The sequence below is a fragment of the Oryctolagus cuniculus genome, chromosome 2 (assembly GCF_051225735.1).
Source record: "Oryctolagus cuniculus isolate XC-2025 breed Fujian yellow rabbit chromosome 2, ASM5122573v1, whole genome shotgun sequence".
NCBI lineage: Eukaryota > Metazoa > Chordata > Mammalia > Lagomorpha > Leporidae > Oryctolagus > Oryctolagus cuniculus.
In genome coordinates this window covers 55,565,932-55,581,697 of record NC_142868.1, presented here as the reverse complement: position 1 = coordinate 55,581,697, position 15,766 = coordinate 55,565,932, and the positions used below count along the sequence as shown (strand labels likewise).

General features: G+C 41.3%; 1 protein-coding gene across 1 annotated transcript in view; it reads right to left on the bottom strand.

The window, feature by feature from the left end:
• Positions 1-15,766, bottom strand: part of GALNTL6 (polypeptide N-acetylgalactosaminyltransferase like 6) — a 1,246,993-nt gene that overhangs the window by 15,706 nt on the left and 1,215,521 nt on the right. The window contains exon 12 of the mRNA XM_002709470.5: positions 6,980-7,129. Coding sequence (XP_002709516.1) covers positions 6,980-7,129 — 150 coding nt within the window. The remainder of the gene's footprint in view (positions 1-6,979; positions 7,130-15,766) is intronic.

Genomic DNA, 15,766 nt, shown 5'->3' with positions numbered 1-15,766 from the left:
AAAAAGAGCATCAACATTTTACCCTGAGTGATGGTGGCCGTGGAGTTTGGATATACCTTTTATTGGACTAAATTAGTTTACTTCTACTTTATATATGGGTTTATATATGGCTAAAATTATTGATCAAATGGTGAAAACTTGATGAGTCAACAATAGGCCAGGTAAGTAAGGTCTCTTGGTTAACAACAAAAGTGCAGTGGGAAAAATGGTCTTCTAAACAGATTGTGTTCTATCAATTATGCATATATGAATGAAGCAATTGCTATCTTAGATTGCACATATAGAAATGGTTCAGAGAATTACATATATCGAAGTTTAGAATATTAGACAATAAAGCTTCCAAAAATGATTGAGAATACTATCTTTATGATCTGAGTATAGACCAAGATTTCCTAAACAGGACACTGAGCCCTAATTATAAAAAAAAATAGTTTCTCAGAGGCGATAGAAGAGGCACAGCAAATTAAGCTGGTTTTGGGATGTCTCTTTCCCATATTGGAGTACTGGTTTGAGTCCTGGCTGCTTCACTTCCAACCCAGTTCCCTGCTAATGCTACTGGGAAGCAGCAAATGATGGCTGAAATACTTGAGTCCCTATCACCCGTTTGGGAGACCTAGATGGAGCTCCTGACTCCTTGATTCAGCCTGGCCCAGCCTAGGTGCTGTGGCCACTGGGGAGTAAACCAGTGGATGGAATATCTCTGTCTTTTCCTGTCACTCTACCTTTCAAATATATAATGAGTAATTTTTTAAAAATAAAGAATAGCTTTTCCATTTTCATACTACACTAGACAGAACAAAGGCAAAATACTGACTGAAATAAGGTATTCCAACACATATATTTGATCAAGTACTAGTATCTAGATATATTTTAAAAAATATCAAAAGTCTGTAAAAACTAAACAACAACAACAACAAAAACAAAAGCTAGACAACCCATGTTAAAAATTAGTGAAACGCCTTGAGTGAGTCCTTCACCAAGAACATGTCAGAATGGTTAACAAGTATGTCATTTTGCCATCACAGAATAAAAAAAAGAAAAAGAAATTGTGAATGTCAAGTGTTGGTGACTATAGGGGCAACTAGGTTCTCAGGCAATGTTTATGCCCTGATCATAGCCCTCAGGCCTTGCTGTTTGAGTGTATGCTGGCCCAATTGCCAGCCATTGACCACTGCATCTGTGTGCTTAAAGACTTACTCTGGCTTCAAGAACAGTTTTGTCTGTAAGAAGTTCAGGCCAGAGGTGTCAGAGAGTAAACTCCCCCCAGTAGCCAGCCTAACCAGAGTTGGCTGGAGTGGGGTGTAAATACTGACCTACCTTGCTCCCTAAGTGTACCATTGCCAGAGGTCTTTAGTCAGAGTTCTGCAGTAGTACTTGCTGGATAATGTGCCTCTTATTGCCTCCCATCCTTTCCTCATTTCACTTCCTTACTCCCTAATAACAATTTGGGGCTATCTCTCAAATAGACAATGTATACTTTAATTATGTATCGTGGCATATATTATATGCCAATAAAACTGCTTACTTAAAGAGGCATTGGAGATAGCTCTCATTGTTAAAAAAATTTTAAAGATGCTTATCTAGGGGCTGGTGCTGTGGCATAGCAGGTAAAGTTGCCACCTGTGCCGCTGGCATCCCATATGGTTCCCACTTCGAGTCCCGGCTGCTCAATTTCCAATCCAGCTTCCTGCCAATATGGCTGGGGAAGCAGTGGAAAACGGCTCAAGTGTTGGGGCCCCTGCACCCATGTGTGAGACCTGGAAGAAACTCCTGGTTCCTGGCTTCAGATAGGCTCAGCTGTGGCCATTACAGCCATCTGGGGAGTGAACCAGTGGATGGGAGATGTCTCTCTTTCTCTTTCTCACTCTCTTGCTCTGCCTTTCAAATAAATAAAAATAAATAGGTATGCATTTTAAAAAGATTTTTATTTATTTATTTGAAAGGCAGAATTAGAGAGAGAGAGAGAGAGAGAGAGAGAGAGAGAGAGAGAGAAGGGGGGCAGAGATTGAGAGATCACTCTTTTTTTAAAGTTTTTTAAAAATTTATTTATTTATTTATTTAATTTGACAGGTAGAGTTATAGAAAGTGAGAAAGAGAGACAGAGAGGAAGGTCTTCCTTCCGTTGGTTCACTCCCCAAATGGCCGCTATGGCCGGTGCTGCGCTGATCCGAAGCCAAGAGCCAGGTGCTTCTTCCTGGTCTCCCATGCGGGTGCAGGAGCCCAAACACTTGGGCCATCCTCCACTGCCTTCCCAGGCCACAGCAGAGAGCTAGACTGAAAGAGGAGCAACCAGGACTAGAACCTGGCGCCCATATGGGATGCCAGCACCGCAGGTGGAGGATTAACCAAGTGAGCCATGGCACCGGCCCTGAGAGATCACTCTTTTAACTACTGGTTTACTTGCAACAGCCAGCCTTGAGTCAGGCTAATCTCAGGAGCCAGGAACTCCACCCAGGTCTCCAAGGTGGGGAGCAGGGATGAGATACCTGAGCTATCATCTGCTGCTTCCCCAGTACAGTAGCAGAAGCTGTATGAGAAGTGGAGGTGGGATTCAATCCCAGATAGTTCAATATGGGATGGCAGGTGTCCCAATAGCTCTTACTTGTGAATGAATGACAACTGTAAATATTGCTCAGAGAGATTGCTTTAGTGATGCAATGCATCAAGATATGCTTCACCACAGTTATTCGTGTAAAAAGTGCATCTGTCACCCACACTGATGGAAATTTGATTGTGTGATCAAAAATTATGCTAGAAGTTTTACAAGGTTTATTTCAAGTGCTATCCTTAGTATACTGATGAAATTGAGGGTCAAAAATGCAAAATAACTTGTTCAAAATCTCATTATAATCTCATGATGAATTAGATGTGTTAAGTCTAAGGCCTGCAACTGTTGTGTTGACCAGATTGTGAAGGGTCAAGATGAGAACTGGGAAGTAATGGCACTCTATCTTCTACTCAATAAAAAAAGAAGTGAAGTTATAGATTCATGAAGTTATAAATAAACTGCTGGAAAACTCCCTCTAACTTTAGGAGGGACAGTGCTTTGGGAGAGGAGGGGCAGATAGGGGGCAAGGGGCCCTTTGGAAAACCATTGCAATTATTCAGGGGCAAGACAAGGGCTGTATGCAACCAGGGAAGAGCTGTAGAACTGGCATAGAGATGGTGGATTTTTTAAAAAAATTTATTTTTATTTACTTGAAAGGCATAGTTACAGAGAGAGGCAGACACACACATACACCATCTTCTGGTTCACTCCCAAAATGGCCACAATGATGGGCTGGGTCAGGCCAAAGCCAGGAGCCAGGAGCTTCTTCCAGATCTCCCACATGGGTACAGGGGCCAAAGGACTTGGGCCATCTTCTACTGCTTTTCCAGGTGCATTAGCAGGGAGCTGGATTGGAAGTGGAGCAGCCAGGGCTGGAACTGAAGCCCATGTGGGATGCCGGCACTGCAGGCCAGGGCTTTAACCCGCTGTACTGCAGTGCTGGCCCTGGTGATGGATTTTAAAATTATTTCCTGGGGGAGGGGTGACAAGTCTTAATTAAAGTCCAATTAAATATTGGGGTTGAAAGAGAAAAGACAGTTTCTTATTTCTGATGTTGGGTGATGACAATTTTTACTAAGGCTGCTTCAACAATTCACTGTTCTTGTAGCAGGGCTCCCCCTGGTGGTGAAAAAAGCTAAGATCAGGATTTCTTATCCTGGGTACCTGCTGTTGTGGGATTCAGTTGTACAAATTAAGGCAGTTGCCAAATCATAGAAGAATGCCCTCCTTCTTTTGTGGTGACAAAGAGCCATGTCCTAAAACAACTAAAAATGGACAGCTGCTGATGAATTAGAGAGTGGGCCTCCCAACATCCTTAAATCAATCAAGGTGGCCTCTGGCCACCTTTTTTCTTCAAGAAATCTCCATGTTTTTTGGTTGGCTGGTGTCACTGGTACTTAATCCAGCAGGCATTGAGAATTCTCATAGTGAAGAGTGATCAACTAAGAACATGATAGAAGCCACGGTAGAGATTTTAAATCGAGATTCATGAGTTCTGAATGGTGATTCTGCCACAAATCTAGTATCAGTTTCTTGTGTAAATTATTCATCATGGTATCCAGGTGGGTATGGGGTTGAGGTAATGTGTGTAAAGCACCCTGCCTCCTTAACAGCTGGAGAGGATGCTGATTACCTGAGGAGTTTAGGAAGTGGCCCAGTGTAGGTAGTTCTTCAGGCAATTAGAGTCCTAGGAATCTGAGTTCACTCATGAATATACTCAAAGAGAGCGACAGGGCCAAAGAAAACTCAAAAGGTTGCTAAACTGTCTGGGCATCCGCAGGGCCAACTAGTCATCTAAATAGACAAGGTAGCACCCAGAGCGATTCTTTGTGCTCATTTTTTCAACCAGGGCATAGCCTTGTAATAAACAAGAACAATTTTCTAAAGTAGTTCTGAGTCATTGTCTGAGCCAAGATATTTCAGAAACTTTGCATCTTGAGCCATTGACATGTTACTGGTTAAGTATAAATACCTGGCTGCCTACTGAAGTGCACATCAAGTGTAACCTTTCGCTAAGACCAACGGGTACTAACAGATCTGAGGAGGGAGCCACAGCACATGGCAGCCAGTGGTTTCCTTTCACACATCCCCTGAGGTTCTAGAAAGGTTTAAAGTGTTAAAGCTCAGAAGAGTTACCTCTTGAGATGTTTGAAGCCCATGTCATTTCTTCCCCAAGAGCTCTGTGTGCATGCGTGTTAGTTGGTCTTATCCATTTATAAGCTTTTGTAAGCTCCCTAGTGAAAACAACTATTTTTTCTTGGCTTAATTGCATATCATTGAGTGGTCTGTCTCTCATGATATAAGCTTACAGTAATGAGAAATGTTCTGTGCATTAGAGACCACCAGCATGCCAGGCAAATGGTAAATCAGGCATTTTATTGATGTGTACAGAAAGTAACTTCTTAAAGGTCAGAATGTAACCACTGGAAAAAATCCCGTTTTATTGCACCACATGAAGACTGTGCTGTATTAATTAGCAAAAGTATCTGACAAGATTAGTCTTTTATTCTATATTTCATGAAGAAAACAGTGAGGATTCCAACGGCATTGATCCTCCCACCCCCATATTGTATCTGACACCAACTTATTATGAGCTCTTTTGATTTTAGGTTGTTTCACAGGAAACATAACAACTAATATTTTGTACTTTTCCTGGATACATGGCCACAATCTGCCAGCTGTTGCGGACAGTGAAGGTGGGAGGCAGAATAAATTTGTACAAATACATCTGCCTTTGAGTGGGTGTAGTTTTAAGTGTCCACCCCTAAGAGGTGGAAACCAGAGTGCTTATTAAGTGAGGCAACAAACATCACACCGGTTCTCCACTCCGTATTGATTCTCCACAGCTTCTTCCCCTCAGCTTTCTGTAATTTAGGGTACACTGGCCTGGCCTCAGCCATATGAAAGCCACATTCATGATGAAAGTGAGAACCCATAATAAGCCTGGTTTGCCCTAGGGAGTGCAAAGGCAAAACTCAGCAGGCCCCTGGAGAATCAGTGACTTTGAGGGGGCAGCATGGAGCTTATGGAGTATTTGCTAATTGACAGCCAAGTTCTGCCTTAGAAAGCAAAGATTTTTGTATAGTATTCTAAAAAGCTATCAAAGGAAATTTAATGAAAATACCTAAAAATAGTAATTTAATTGCTCTTTATTTTACTAAATCAAAACCACGTTTCTATTTGTTTTTGAACTTGTTTTAACTGTATACTTATTTTTTTAATTTTATTTATTTATTTATTTGAAAGACAGAGCTAGAGTCAGAGAGAGAGAGAGGTCTTTTATCCACTGGTTCACTCTCCAGATGGCCGGCAGGAGCTGTACCGATCCAAAGCCAGGAGCCAGGAGCTTCTTCCAGGTCTCCCATGCAGGCGCAGAGGCCCAAGTACTTGGGCCATCTTATATTGCTCTCCTAGGCCATAGCAGGGAGAGGGATTGGAAGAGGAGCAGCTAGGACTTGAACTGATGCCCACATGGGAGGCTAACAGTGCAGGCATTGGCTTTACCTGCTATGCCACAGCATAGGCCCCAACTTTATAATTCTTCATGCTTATTGATTCTCTCATAAATTCTCCCTTGACATACTTGGGCAAGTTACACATGGGTCACTTTTTGTATAAGGATTGCAACAATTATATCTACATATATGTAAATTTAATTGTCTTAGCAGAGATAGTTCTTAGACTAGTGAGCCTAGGACACTGAATAAAATGAATAAATGTATTAATCTGTGAGTCTGTGTGTGTGTGTTTTTTGAATTGGGTTCTCCTCTCCCCCCTCCCCCCAGCAGTTATTTATTTATTTGAAAGGCAGAGTTACGCAGACAGGGGGAGAGACAGAGCTCTTCCAGCTGGGCCAGGAGGAAGCCAGGAGCCTAAAACTCCATCTCGGTTTCCTACAGGGATGGCAGGAGCCCAATCACTTGGGCTATCATCTGCTACTTTCCCTGGTGCCTTAGCAGGGAGCTGCACTGGAAGTGGAGTAGTAGGAACTCAGTCTGGTGCTCACATGGGATGCCGGTTGTGGTGTCCCAGGAAGCAGTTTAACCTGCTGTGTTACCATGCTGGTTCTCAACTGGGGTTCTCAAAAACAAATATGTATGTGTGTTTGTTGGATACATGGCCCCAACTTTCAGGTACTACCATGTTAAGCCTCAATCCATCTTTGGTAGTGCTAGCGTTTCGGCTCAGAGGCGTTTTTTCAGCCCTGATTGTGATGGGTATAGGCATAACAAGTAAAACCAAAAGCTTTCCCCTTTTTATGTACTGCATCTTTCCCTTAATCTTTTCTGATGGTCTCCAAATGTGTCAGTGAAATACATATGTGTATGTCCAAGTAACACTTTAAATCAAGACAGTGTGATTTTAAAGAACACTTTGAGAAAAACTTAAGCTATAGCAACTGGAGAATGATCAAAATGAAGTGACGCCTACCTTTCGGTATCCCCAGAGCTGGTTCCCCTTCATACCATGACAGTCATAGAGAGTGACTGGGCTGCTGTGTGAGATCGCATCAAAGCAGAATTTACGAGTGTGCAGCGGCTCACCAGGTCGAATATCTTCTCTCCATCCAAACGTGAAGAGCTAGCAAGCAACAATAGCAGAAAAGCTGCAGTGAGTTTAATTGGGAGAAAAGATTGGAGAGCAGGGAGAAGTTACGTCTTTTAGTAACTTAGAACTCCTGCTTTGTGGTTTACAAAAAAGAACTTGTCATAATAAAGGTGTAGAAAAAGACATGTATTATAAAGTGCTATAGCAGTAAAAACTAGACCTTTGGCCCTGGCTGATAAAATACACAAATTAGGAGAAGTTTCCTTTTACAGATGGTGTGGGGGAGGGAATAACAGAAGATGACTTCAAAGGAGGAGAGAGAGAGAGATAGGGACAGAAAAAGGAAAGGGAGAATGAGAGGGGGAGGGAAGGGAGATGGAGGAGAGAGAATGGGAGAAAGTCTTAATAAAACCTTTACATTTTTCATTTAGATATAAAGTGTTAGTCTATGGCCATATCATCCTGAATGCGCTCGTTTGATAAAATGTTACTGACTCAAATATTGTACAGTTAGCCTAAACAAGTGACTAACTGAAAAAAGACAAGGAGTAGAGTTGAGCTGAACTGATACTGGCACATGGAGAAATCTAATTTAAAGGAAAGCTAAGCTTGATGAAGTAAAAGATAGGCAAAGTAATTGCCTCAGGCTGGTAAGAGTAATTCTACAGGGCACGGCAGGAAGTTTTAGATTGTAACTCTCAGTAAGAAATACAGTTCACACTCTGCTCCTCACAGATCTGCCTCTGTTCTAACTGAAACAGAAGTTCATGAAATGACTTACTGTGTCTAATGGATTCATAGTCCATCCAACCTTTCCTTATCCTAGTTTTTCCTATACTATCTACCTCATTCCATCATATTTAAACTGCTATTTGTAAGGGATTGGCATTGTGGTATGGTAATTTAAGCTGCTGCCTGTGATGCCAATATCCCGTGTGGTCACCCATTACAGTTCCAGCTGCTCCACTTCTGATTCAACTCCCTGCTAAAGTCTGAGAAAGCAGAAGATGGTCGAGTGCTTGGACTTCTGCCACCCACATGGGAGACTCAGAGAGAGTTCTAGGCTCCTGGGATCCATTTGGCCCAATTCTGGCTCTTGTGGCCATTTGACAGTGAGCCAGCAGAAGGAAGATCAATCCCTCTCTCTCTCCTTGTAATGATGCCTTTCAAGTGAATGAATAGATCTTTGCTTTTCAGATAAATAAATAAATGTTAAAAAATGAAATGCTACTTTATGATGCACTAAATTTATTTTACAATGTATTAAATTAAACCAACAAAGGGCATTTACTTGAGTTATTTGAGCTGGACAAGACCTGAAGAGTGTGTAGAAGAAATATCTAAGTAAATGGGAAAATGGACCAGGTTATCCCTGTGATTTCTTTTAATTCTAAAATTTCAGTGAGGTTATATAATTCCTACAATAAGACCTCAGGCAGGCTAGCTGAGTGAAGCCAAGCTGTGAATTGCAAAATAAAGAAAAGCTGTCTGGGAGACTCTGGTGACATAAATGCAAGCACTGTGCTGAGCTGTATGTAGATAATACATTCAACACTGAATAGGTCTTTAGCATATTCAAGTTTTTAGGTCCTGCTTCAGAAAGAAAATGTAGAGAATCAGTGCAATTCCAGAGATGGCTAGCTAACCAAAACAGTTAAGTGGTGGAGAAGCTCAAGAAAAATGAAAGAACTGGGTTAAGTGGTCTGAAGAAAATGAGAAAGAAATGACCTAAATCAAGCATAGAAATGACAACTGTCTGAGTAATGGCAAGTGATTACATTCTGTCTCCCTGGAAGACAGAACAGAAGAGAATGATTTAAGTAGAAGGAACAGTGGTTTTAGTTTAGGCATTTGAAATGGATTCATGAAAAGGGATTGTATAGTTCCTTTCCGTAGCTTTTTTTTAAAATTGATTATTTGAGAAGCAGAGAGAAAACAGATAGATGATAGATAGATCAATCAACTGACTACTGTCTAATCCACTGGTTCACTCCCCAAATGCCTGTGACTGCCTGGGCTGAATTGAGGAGGAAGCTGGGAACAAGGAACACAACCCAGGCCTCCCACATGGGTGGCAGGAACCCGATTACTTGAGCCATCACTGTTGCCTCCTGGGATCTGCATTAACAGGAAGCTGGAGTCAGGAGCCAGAGCTGGGTTCTACTCTGATATGGGATGTGGGCATCCTAACTAGTATCTTAACCATTTGGCCAAATGTCTGTACTAAGTTGCATAAAAATATGATTGTGAACAAACATGTTTAGATTTATTTAAATCCTGCACAAGGAAACGTCTATTCAGCTATTTCTGATTTTGATCACTCTCTTCTAATCAGAACTTGTGATTCCCCTGGCCTTCTAACTGGTTCCATGCTCCTATTTTGGTTCTCATACACCTGCACTTCTTGGTCTTCAGAGTAGAGTGTTTGAAATGCTTATATGGCATTAAAATGCCTATATGTTCCTTCTCAACCTAAAATCCCATGGCATTTCACATAGTCTTTAAAGAAGTTAAACTTTAACACGTGATGACCTTTCCACAATCTGATTCTTTTTTAAAAGAAAAAGATTTATTTATTAGCACTTTGACCTCAGAATCAGCCTTTAAGGCATTCTGGTCTGGCTGAAAAGTCCGGGAGAGTATTTCAGGCATGGAAAGCCAAGACACTGTGGGAAAAAATGTCCTACATGAAGGATCTCTGTGAGACAGACCCCAGTGGAAAGAAGTGGCCATCAAAGGATGTACTTTTCTCTGAAGGGAAGCAAGAACTTCCACATTGTTTATGGCCTGGTCTAAATATTGATGGAGACTGTGGATTCAAAAGGCTTCCATAGCCTTGGCAGCTCACGTCAAGAGACTCAGGTGATCATGGACATCATACATAAGAGTTATTTGTTAAATTAACAACAGGAGTCAGTGTGTACTTACTTCTCATGCAGGACTTCTATCCTCAGTGAGTTGTATTATGAGAATTAACTGTAAAACTTGTTCTCAGTTTTTTTTTTTTGTATGAGTGCAAATTGTAGGAATCTTGGTATAGAGTTGATCTTCTGTGTATAAAGTTAATTGAAAATGAATCTTAATGGAGAATGGGACTGGGAATGGGAGAGGGAGGAGGAAGTAGGGTAGGAGGGCGGGCATGGTGGGAAGAATCACTACATTCCTAAAGTTATACTTATGAAATTTGTACTCATTAAATAAAAGGTTTATTTGGGAAAAAAGGATTTATTTATTTATTTGAAGGCAGAGTTACAGAGAGGCAGAGGCAGAGAGAGGTCTTCCATCCACTGGTTCACTCCCCAGACAGCTGCAATGGCAGGAGTTGCACCCATCTGAAGCCAGGAGCCAGGAGCTTCTTCCAGGGCTCCCACAGGGGCACAGGGGCCCAAGCACTTGGGCTATCTTCTACTGCTCTCTCAGACCATAGCAGAGAGCTGGATCAGAAGTGGAGCAGCCGGGACTCAAACTGGTGCCCATATGGGATGCTGGCATTGCAGGTGGTGGCTTTACTGGCTATGCCATAATGCCGGCCTCCACAATCTGGTTCTTTTTTGCAATGATTTGGATGTGGTTTGAGTGTATTCTTTAGGGGCTCATTTGTTGAAATTTAATCCCCATTGTGAAGTATCAAGGTCATGGAAACGTAATCTTACTATGGCTTTTAGAGGTGGTGACTTTGAAAGGTGATCAGGATTAGGAAAGGTCATCGATAGGCAGCCCCATGATTGATTGAATACTGGTGGCCTTATAAGAAGAAGGAGAGAGAATGACACACACACACACTTGCCCATATATATGGGCTTCCTGTCTCTTGCCATGTGGTGCCCTGTGCTACTTCAGGACCCTGCCAGCAAGAAGGCCATCACCAGATGAAGGCCCTTGAACTTCCAGAACAGTGAGATAGCTAAACCTTTTTTCTTTGCTTTACTTCATTATAGTAATGCAAAATGAACTAATATACAGTTCTTTTTCAGCTTCATTCCTTTTTTAAAAATTTATTTAGTTTGTATCCTAATAGTGCTCAAGTGTTTGCAGTTCTTTGCGCAAAGAACACTATTACTTTCCCTTCTGTGATTTTGTTCATGGAAGACCCACCTGTTGGGAGGCCAACAGAATTAATGTTCAGCCAACTGAATTAATGTTCACCAGCCAAATGAATTAATGTTCACCAGCCTTAAGATTTTGTTTAGGTAGCCACTCATCCAAGAAGCCTTACTCCTTGGACTTCTTACCCTTCTCATCCCTTACCTGATCATGAATGTCCCTTTGTGTTTCTGTATCCATTGCTAGATAGTGAGATAATTGATGGTGGGGTCATAGCTTTTTTGTATGTATTTCTAGTACCCAGAGAAATTATTGATTACATAATAGATGCTCAGTAAAATTTGTGTTGAATAGATGAAACTTTGACATCCTGTTAACAGAATGCATATTGAGATAAATGTCGATATAAATGGATTAGTCTTTTTTAGTTCACAAAATGACTCAATGCTGCTGTCTAACTTCAGCAATGTCACTAATAATCATAATTTTTGAACTTTCAACTTTGATGATTCTAGATTCAGTTTACCTACTATTAGAATAGAAATTTCCTGGTTTGTAACCTGCCATTGGCTTTGATTAAATCTTTTTAAAATATTTGTTTATTTATTTGAAAGGCAGAGTTATGGAGAGAGAGGGAGAGGCAGAGAGAGAGGGAGAGAGAGAGCGAGAGAGAGATGTAGATAGATATCCATCTGCTGGTTCACTCCCCAAATGGCCACAATGGCTGGGGCTGGGCCAGGTCAAAGCCAGGAACTTGGAACTCCATTCCAGTCAGCAACATGACTGTCAGGGCCCCAAGCACTTGGCCATCTTCTGTTGCTTTCCCAGGTGCATTAGCAGGGAGTTGGATCAGAAGTAGAGCAGTCAGCACTGGAACTGGTGCCCATATGGGATGCTGGTGTCACAGGTGGTGGTTTAACCCATTGTTCCACAGTGCCAGTCCCTTAATTAAGTCTTTATTTAAATATTTCCCTATTCAATATGCAATCTGATCAACATAGGAACAAGAAGTCTTGGTGGGTTTCTCCATCTCCTTCTCTGTCCCTGTGTTTGGTTTCTATTCACTCAGAAGCCCAGAGCTGGAAAGGACAGCGATGCCTGCCTAGCCCAGCCCCTGTTGCACAGCTGAGGGAAATCAGGCTGGTGAGTGTGAAGGGCTTGCCACTGCTATACTGTATGGGTCCAGACTTCTTTAGAAATAGGTTTTGATACTTTTTATTGGATGGATAGTTCAGTCCAGAAGAATACTTGCATTATAGCAAACACAGGCAAATGTGTTTCTCAGACTTATTCACGTACTGTCACAACTATATCTCAGTGTTCCATTAGGTGACTTTTGTTTCTAAATTTGTTATTATATTGCAGTGTTTATTCTTATACTTGGAGTCTGATGATTGGGATGTAGTCTTCACAGTGTTTTATGTATTCTTCCTTTTCTTCTTCCCCTTCCTCCTCTTCCTCTTCCTCTTGCCTCCCTCCTTTCTCTCCTCCTTCTTTTTCTTACTTGTTGATTAAATTCCCATAAATTGCTTTATTCTTCCTTTGCAATTAGCTGAAGTTTTTCTTTCACATTTTTAAAGTATTTTTTATTACCATTTATCTTATTGCCCAGGTCAAACCAAACACTGAGTCTTTCATTCATTAGGCAGTTTCCTGTGTGCAATCTTGTCAAATCAAAACAAAGCAGAACTTATGAAACTATTTTCATTGTTTTGGGTAATCTTATTTTGAAATTTATAGTTTGTCCCTACCCTTGGGCTGTTCTTTCTGACAAAAGTATTTAGCTTTACTATACAACAATACCATTTGATTTTTTTTTTCAGCTTCAGATCCCTCAGTTTTAAAGTGAATTTATTTATTTTTTCTTTTTTTCTTCTTTTGACAGGCAGAGTGGACAGTGAGAGAGAGAGAGAGAGAGAGAAAGGTCTTCCTTTGCCGTTGGTTCACCTCCAATGGCCACCACGGCTGGCGTGCTGTGGCCAGTGTACCGCGCTGATCCAAAGCCAGGAGCCAGCTGCTTCTCCTGGTCTCCCATGGGGTGCAGGGCCCAAGCACTTGGGCCATCCTCCACTGCCCTCCCGGGCCACAGCAGAGAGCTGGCCTGGAAGAGGGGCAACCGGGACAGAATCCAGTGCCCCGACCGGGACTAGAACCCGGTGTGCCGGCGCCGCTAGACGGAGGATTAGCCTAGTGAGCCGCGGCGCTGGCCTAAAGTGAATTTAATGGGAGACTGGCACTGTGGCACAGTGGGTAAAGCTGCCCCCTACCAGTGCTGGTATCCCTTTTGGGCATCAGTTTGAGCCCAGGCTGCTCCACTTCTTTTTTTTTTTTTTTTTGGTTTTTTTTTGCATATTTTTTTTAATGAATATAAATTTCCAAAGTATGATTTATGGATTACAATGGCTTCCCCCATATACCGTCCCTCCCACCCACTACCCTCCCCTTTCCCACTCCCTCTCCCCTTCCATTCACATCAAGATTCATTTTCGATTATCTTAATATACAGAAGATCAGCTTAGTATACATTAAGTAAGGATTTCAACAGTTTGCTCCCACACAGAAACATAAAGTGAAAAATAATAGATGATTTTCTTTTAAATGATGATGAAATCAGATCAGACCTATTGTCATGTTTAATCCCAGTGAGAGTCAAGTTGGGAGTTGATAATTTCTTTCTTTTTTTTTTTTTTTTTTTTTTTTTTTTTTTTTTTTTTTTACAGAGGATCAGTTTAGTATACATTAAGTAAAGATTTCAACAGTTTGCACCCCCATAGAAACACAAAGTGAAATATATTGTTTGGGTACTCGTTATAGCATTAAATCTCAATGCACAGCACATTAAGGACAGAGATCCTACATGAGGAGTAAGTGCACAGTGACTCCTGTTGTTGACTTTACCAATTGACACTCCTGTCTATGGCATCAGTAATCTCCCTATGCTCCAGTCATGAGTTTCCAAGGCTATGGATGCCCTCTGAGTTCTCCAATTCTTATCTTGTTTAGACAAGGTCATAGTCAAAGTGGAGGTTCTCTCCTCCCTTCAGAGAAAGGTACCTCCTTCTTTGAAGACCTGTTCTTTCCACTGGGATCTCACTCACAGAGATCTTTTGCCAGAGTGTCTTGGCTTTCCATGCCTGAAATACTCTATTGGGCTTTTCAGCCAGATCCGAATGCCTTTAGGGCTGATTCTGAGGCCAGAGTGCTATTTAGGACATCTGCCATTCTATGAGTCTGCTGAGTATCTCACTTCCCATGTTGGATCACTCTCCCCTTTATTTATTCCATCGGTTAGTGTTAGCAGGTTATTATTGTTTATGTGCTCCCTTTGACTCTTAGTCCTTTCATTATGATCAATTGTGAACTGAAATTGATCACTTGGAATAGTGAGATGGCATTGGTACATGCCACCTTGATGGGATTGTATTGGAATCCCCTGGTATGTTTTTAACTCTACCATTTGGGGCAAGTCAGCTTGAGCATGTCCCAAATTATACATCTCTTTCCTCTCTTATTCCCACTCTTATGTTTAACAGGGATCACATTTCAGTTAATTTTTAACACTTAAGAATAACTGTGTATTAATTACAGAATTAAACCAGTCATATTAAGTAGAACAGACAAAAAAACTACTAAGAGGGATAATGTATTAAGTTGTTCATTAACAGTCAGGGTTATGCTGATCAAGTCACCGTTTCCCATAGTGTCCATTTCACTTCAACAGGTTTCCTTTTTGGTGTTCAGTCAGTTGTCACCGATCAGGGAGAACATATAGTATTTGTCCCTTTGGGACTGGCTTATTTCACTCAGCATGATGTGTTCCAGATTCCTCCATTTTGTTGCAAATGACTGGATTTCGTTGTTTCTTACTGCGGTATAGTATTCTAAAGAGTACATATCCCATAATTTCTTTATCCAGTCTACCGTTGATGGGCATTTAGGTTGGTTCCAGGTCTTAGCTATTGTGAATTGAGCTGCAATAAACATTAGGCTGCAGACCGCTTTTTTTGTTTGCCAATTTAAATTCCTTTGGGTAAATTCCAAGGAGTGGGATGGCTGGGTCGAACGGTAGGGTTATCTTCAGGTTTCTGAGGAATTTCCATAGTGACTTCCATAGTGGCTTGACCAGTTTGCATTCCCACCAACAGTGGGTTAGTGTCCCTTTTTCCCCACATCCTCGCCAGCATCTGTTGTTGGTAGATTTCTGAATGTGAGCCATTCTAAATGGGGTGAGGTGAAACCTCATTGTGGTTTTGATTTGCATTTCCCTGATTGCTAATGACCTTGAACATTTTTTCATGTGCCTGTTGGTCATTTGGATTTCCTCTTTTGAAAAGTGTCTATTGAGGTCCCTCTTTGCAGATGACATGATTCTTTATTTAGGGGACCCAAAGAACTCTACTAAGAGACTATTGGAACTCATAGAAGAGTTTGGCAAAGTAGCAGGGTATAAAATCAATGCACAAAAATCAACAGCCTTTGTATACACAGACAATCCCATGGCTGAGGAAGAACTTCTAAGATCAATCCCATTCACAATAGCTACAAAAACAATCAAATACCTTGGAATAAACTTAACCAAGGACGTTAAAGATCTCTACGATGAAAATTACAAAACCTTAAAGAAAG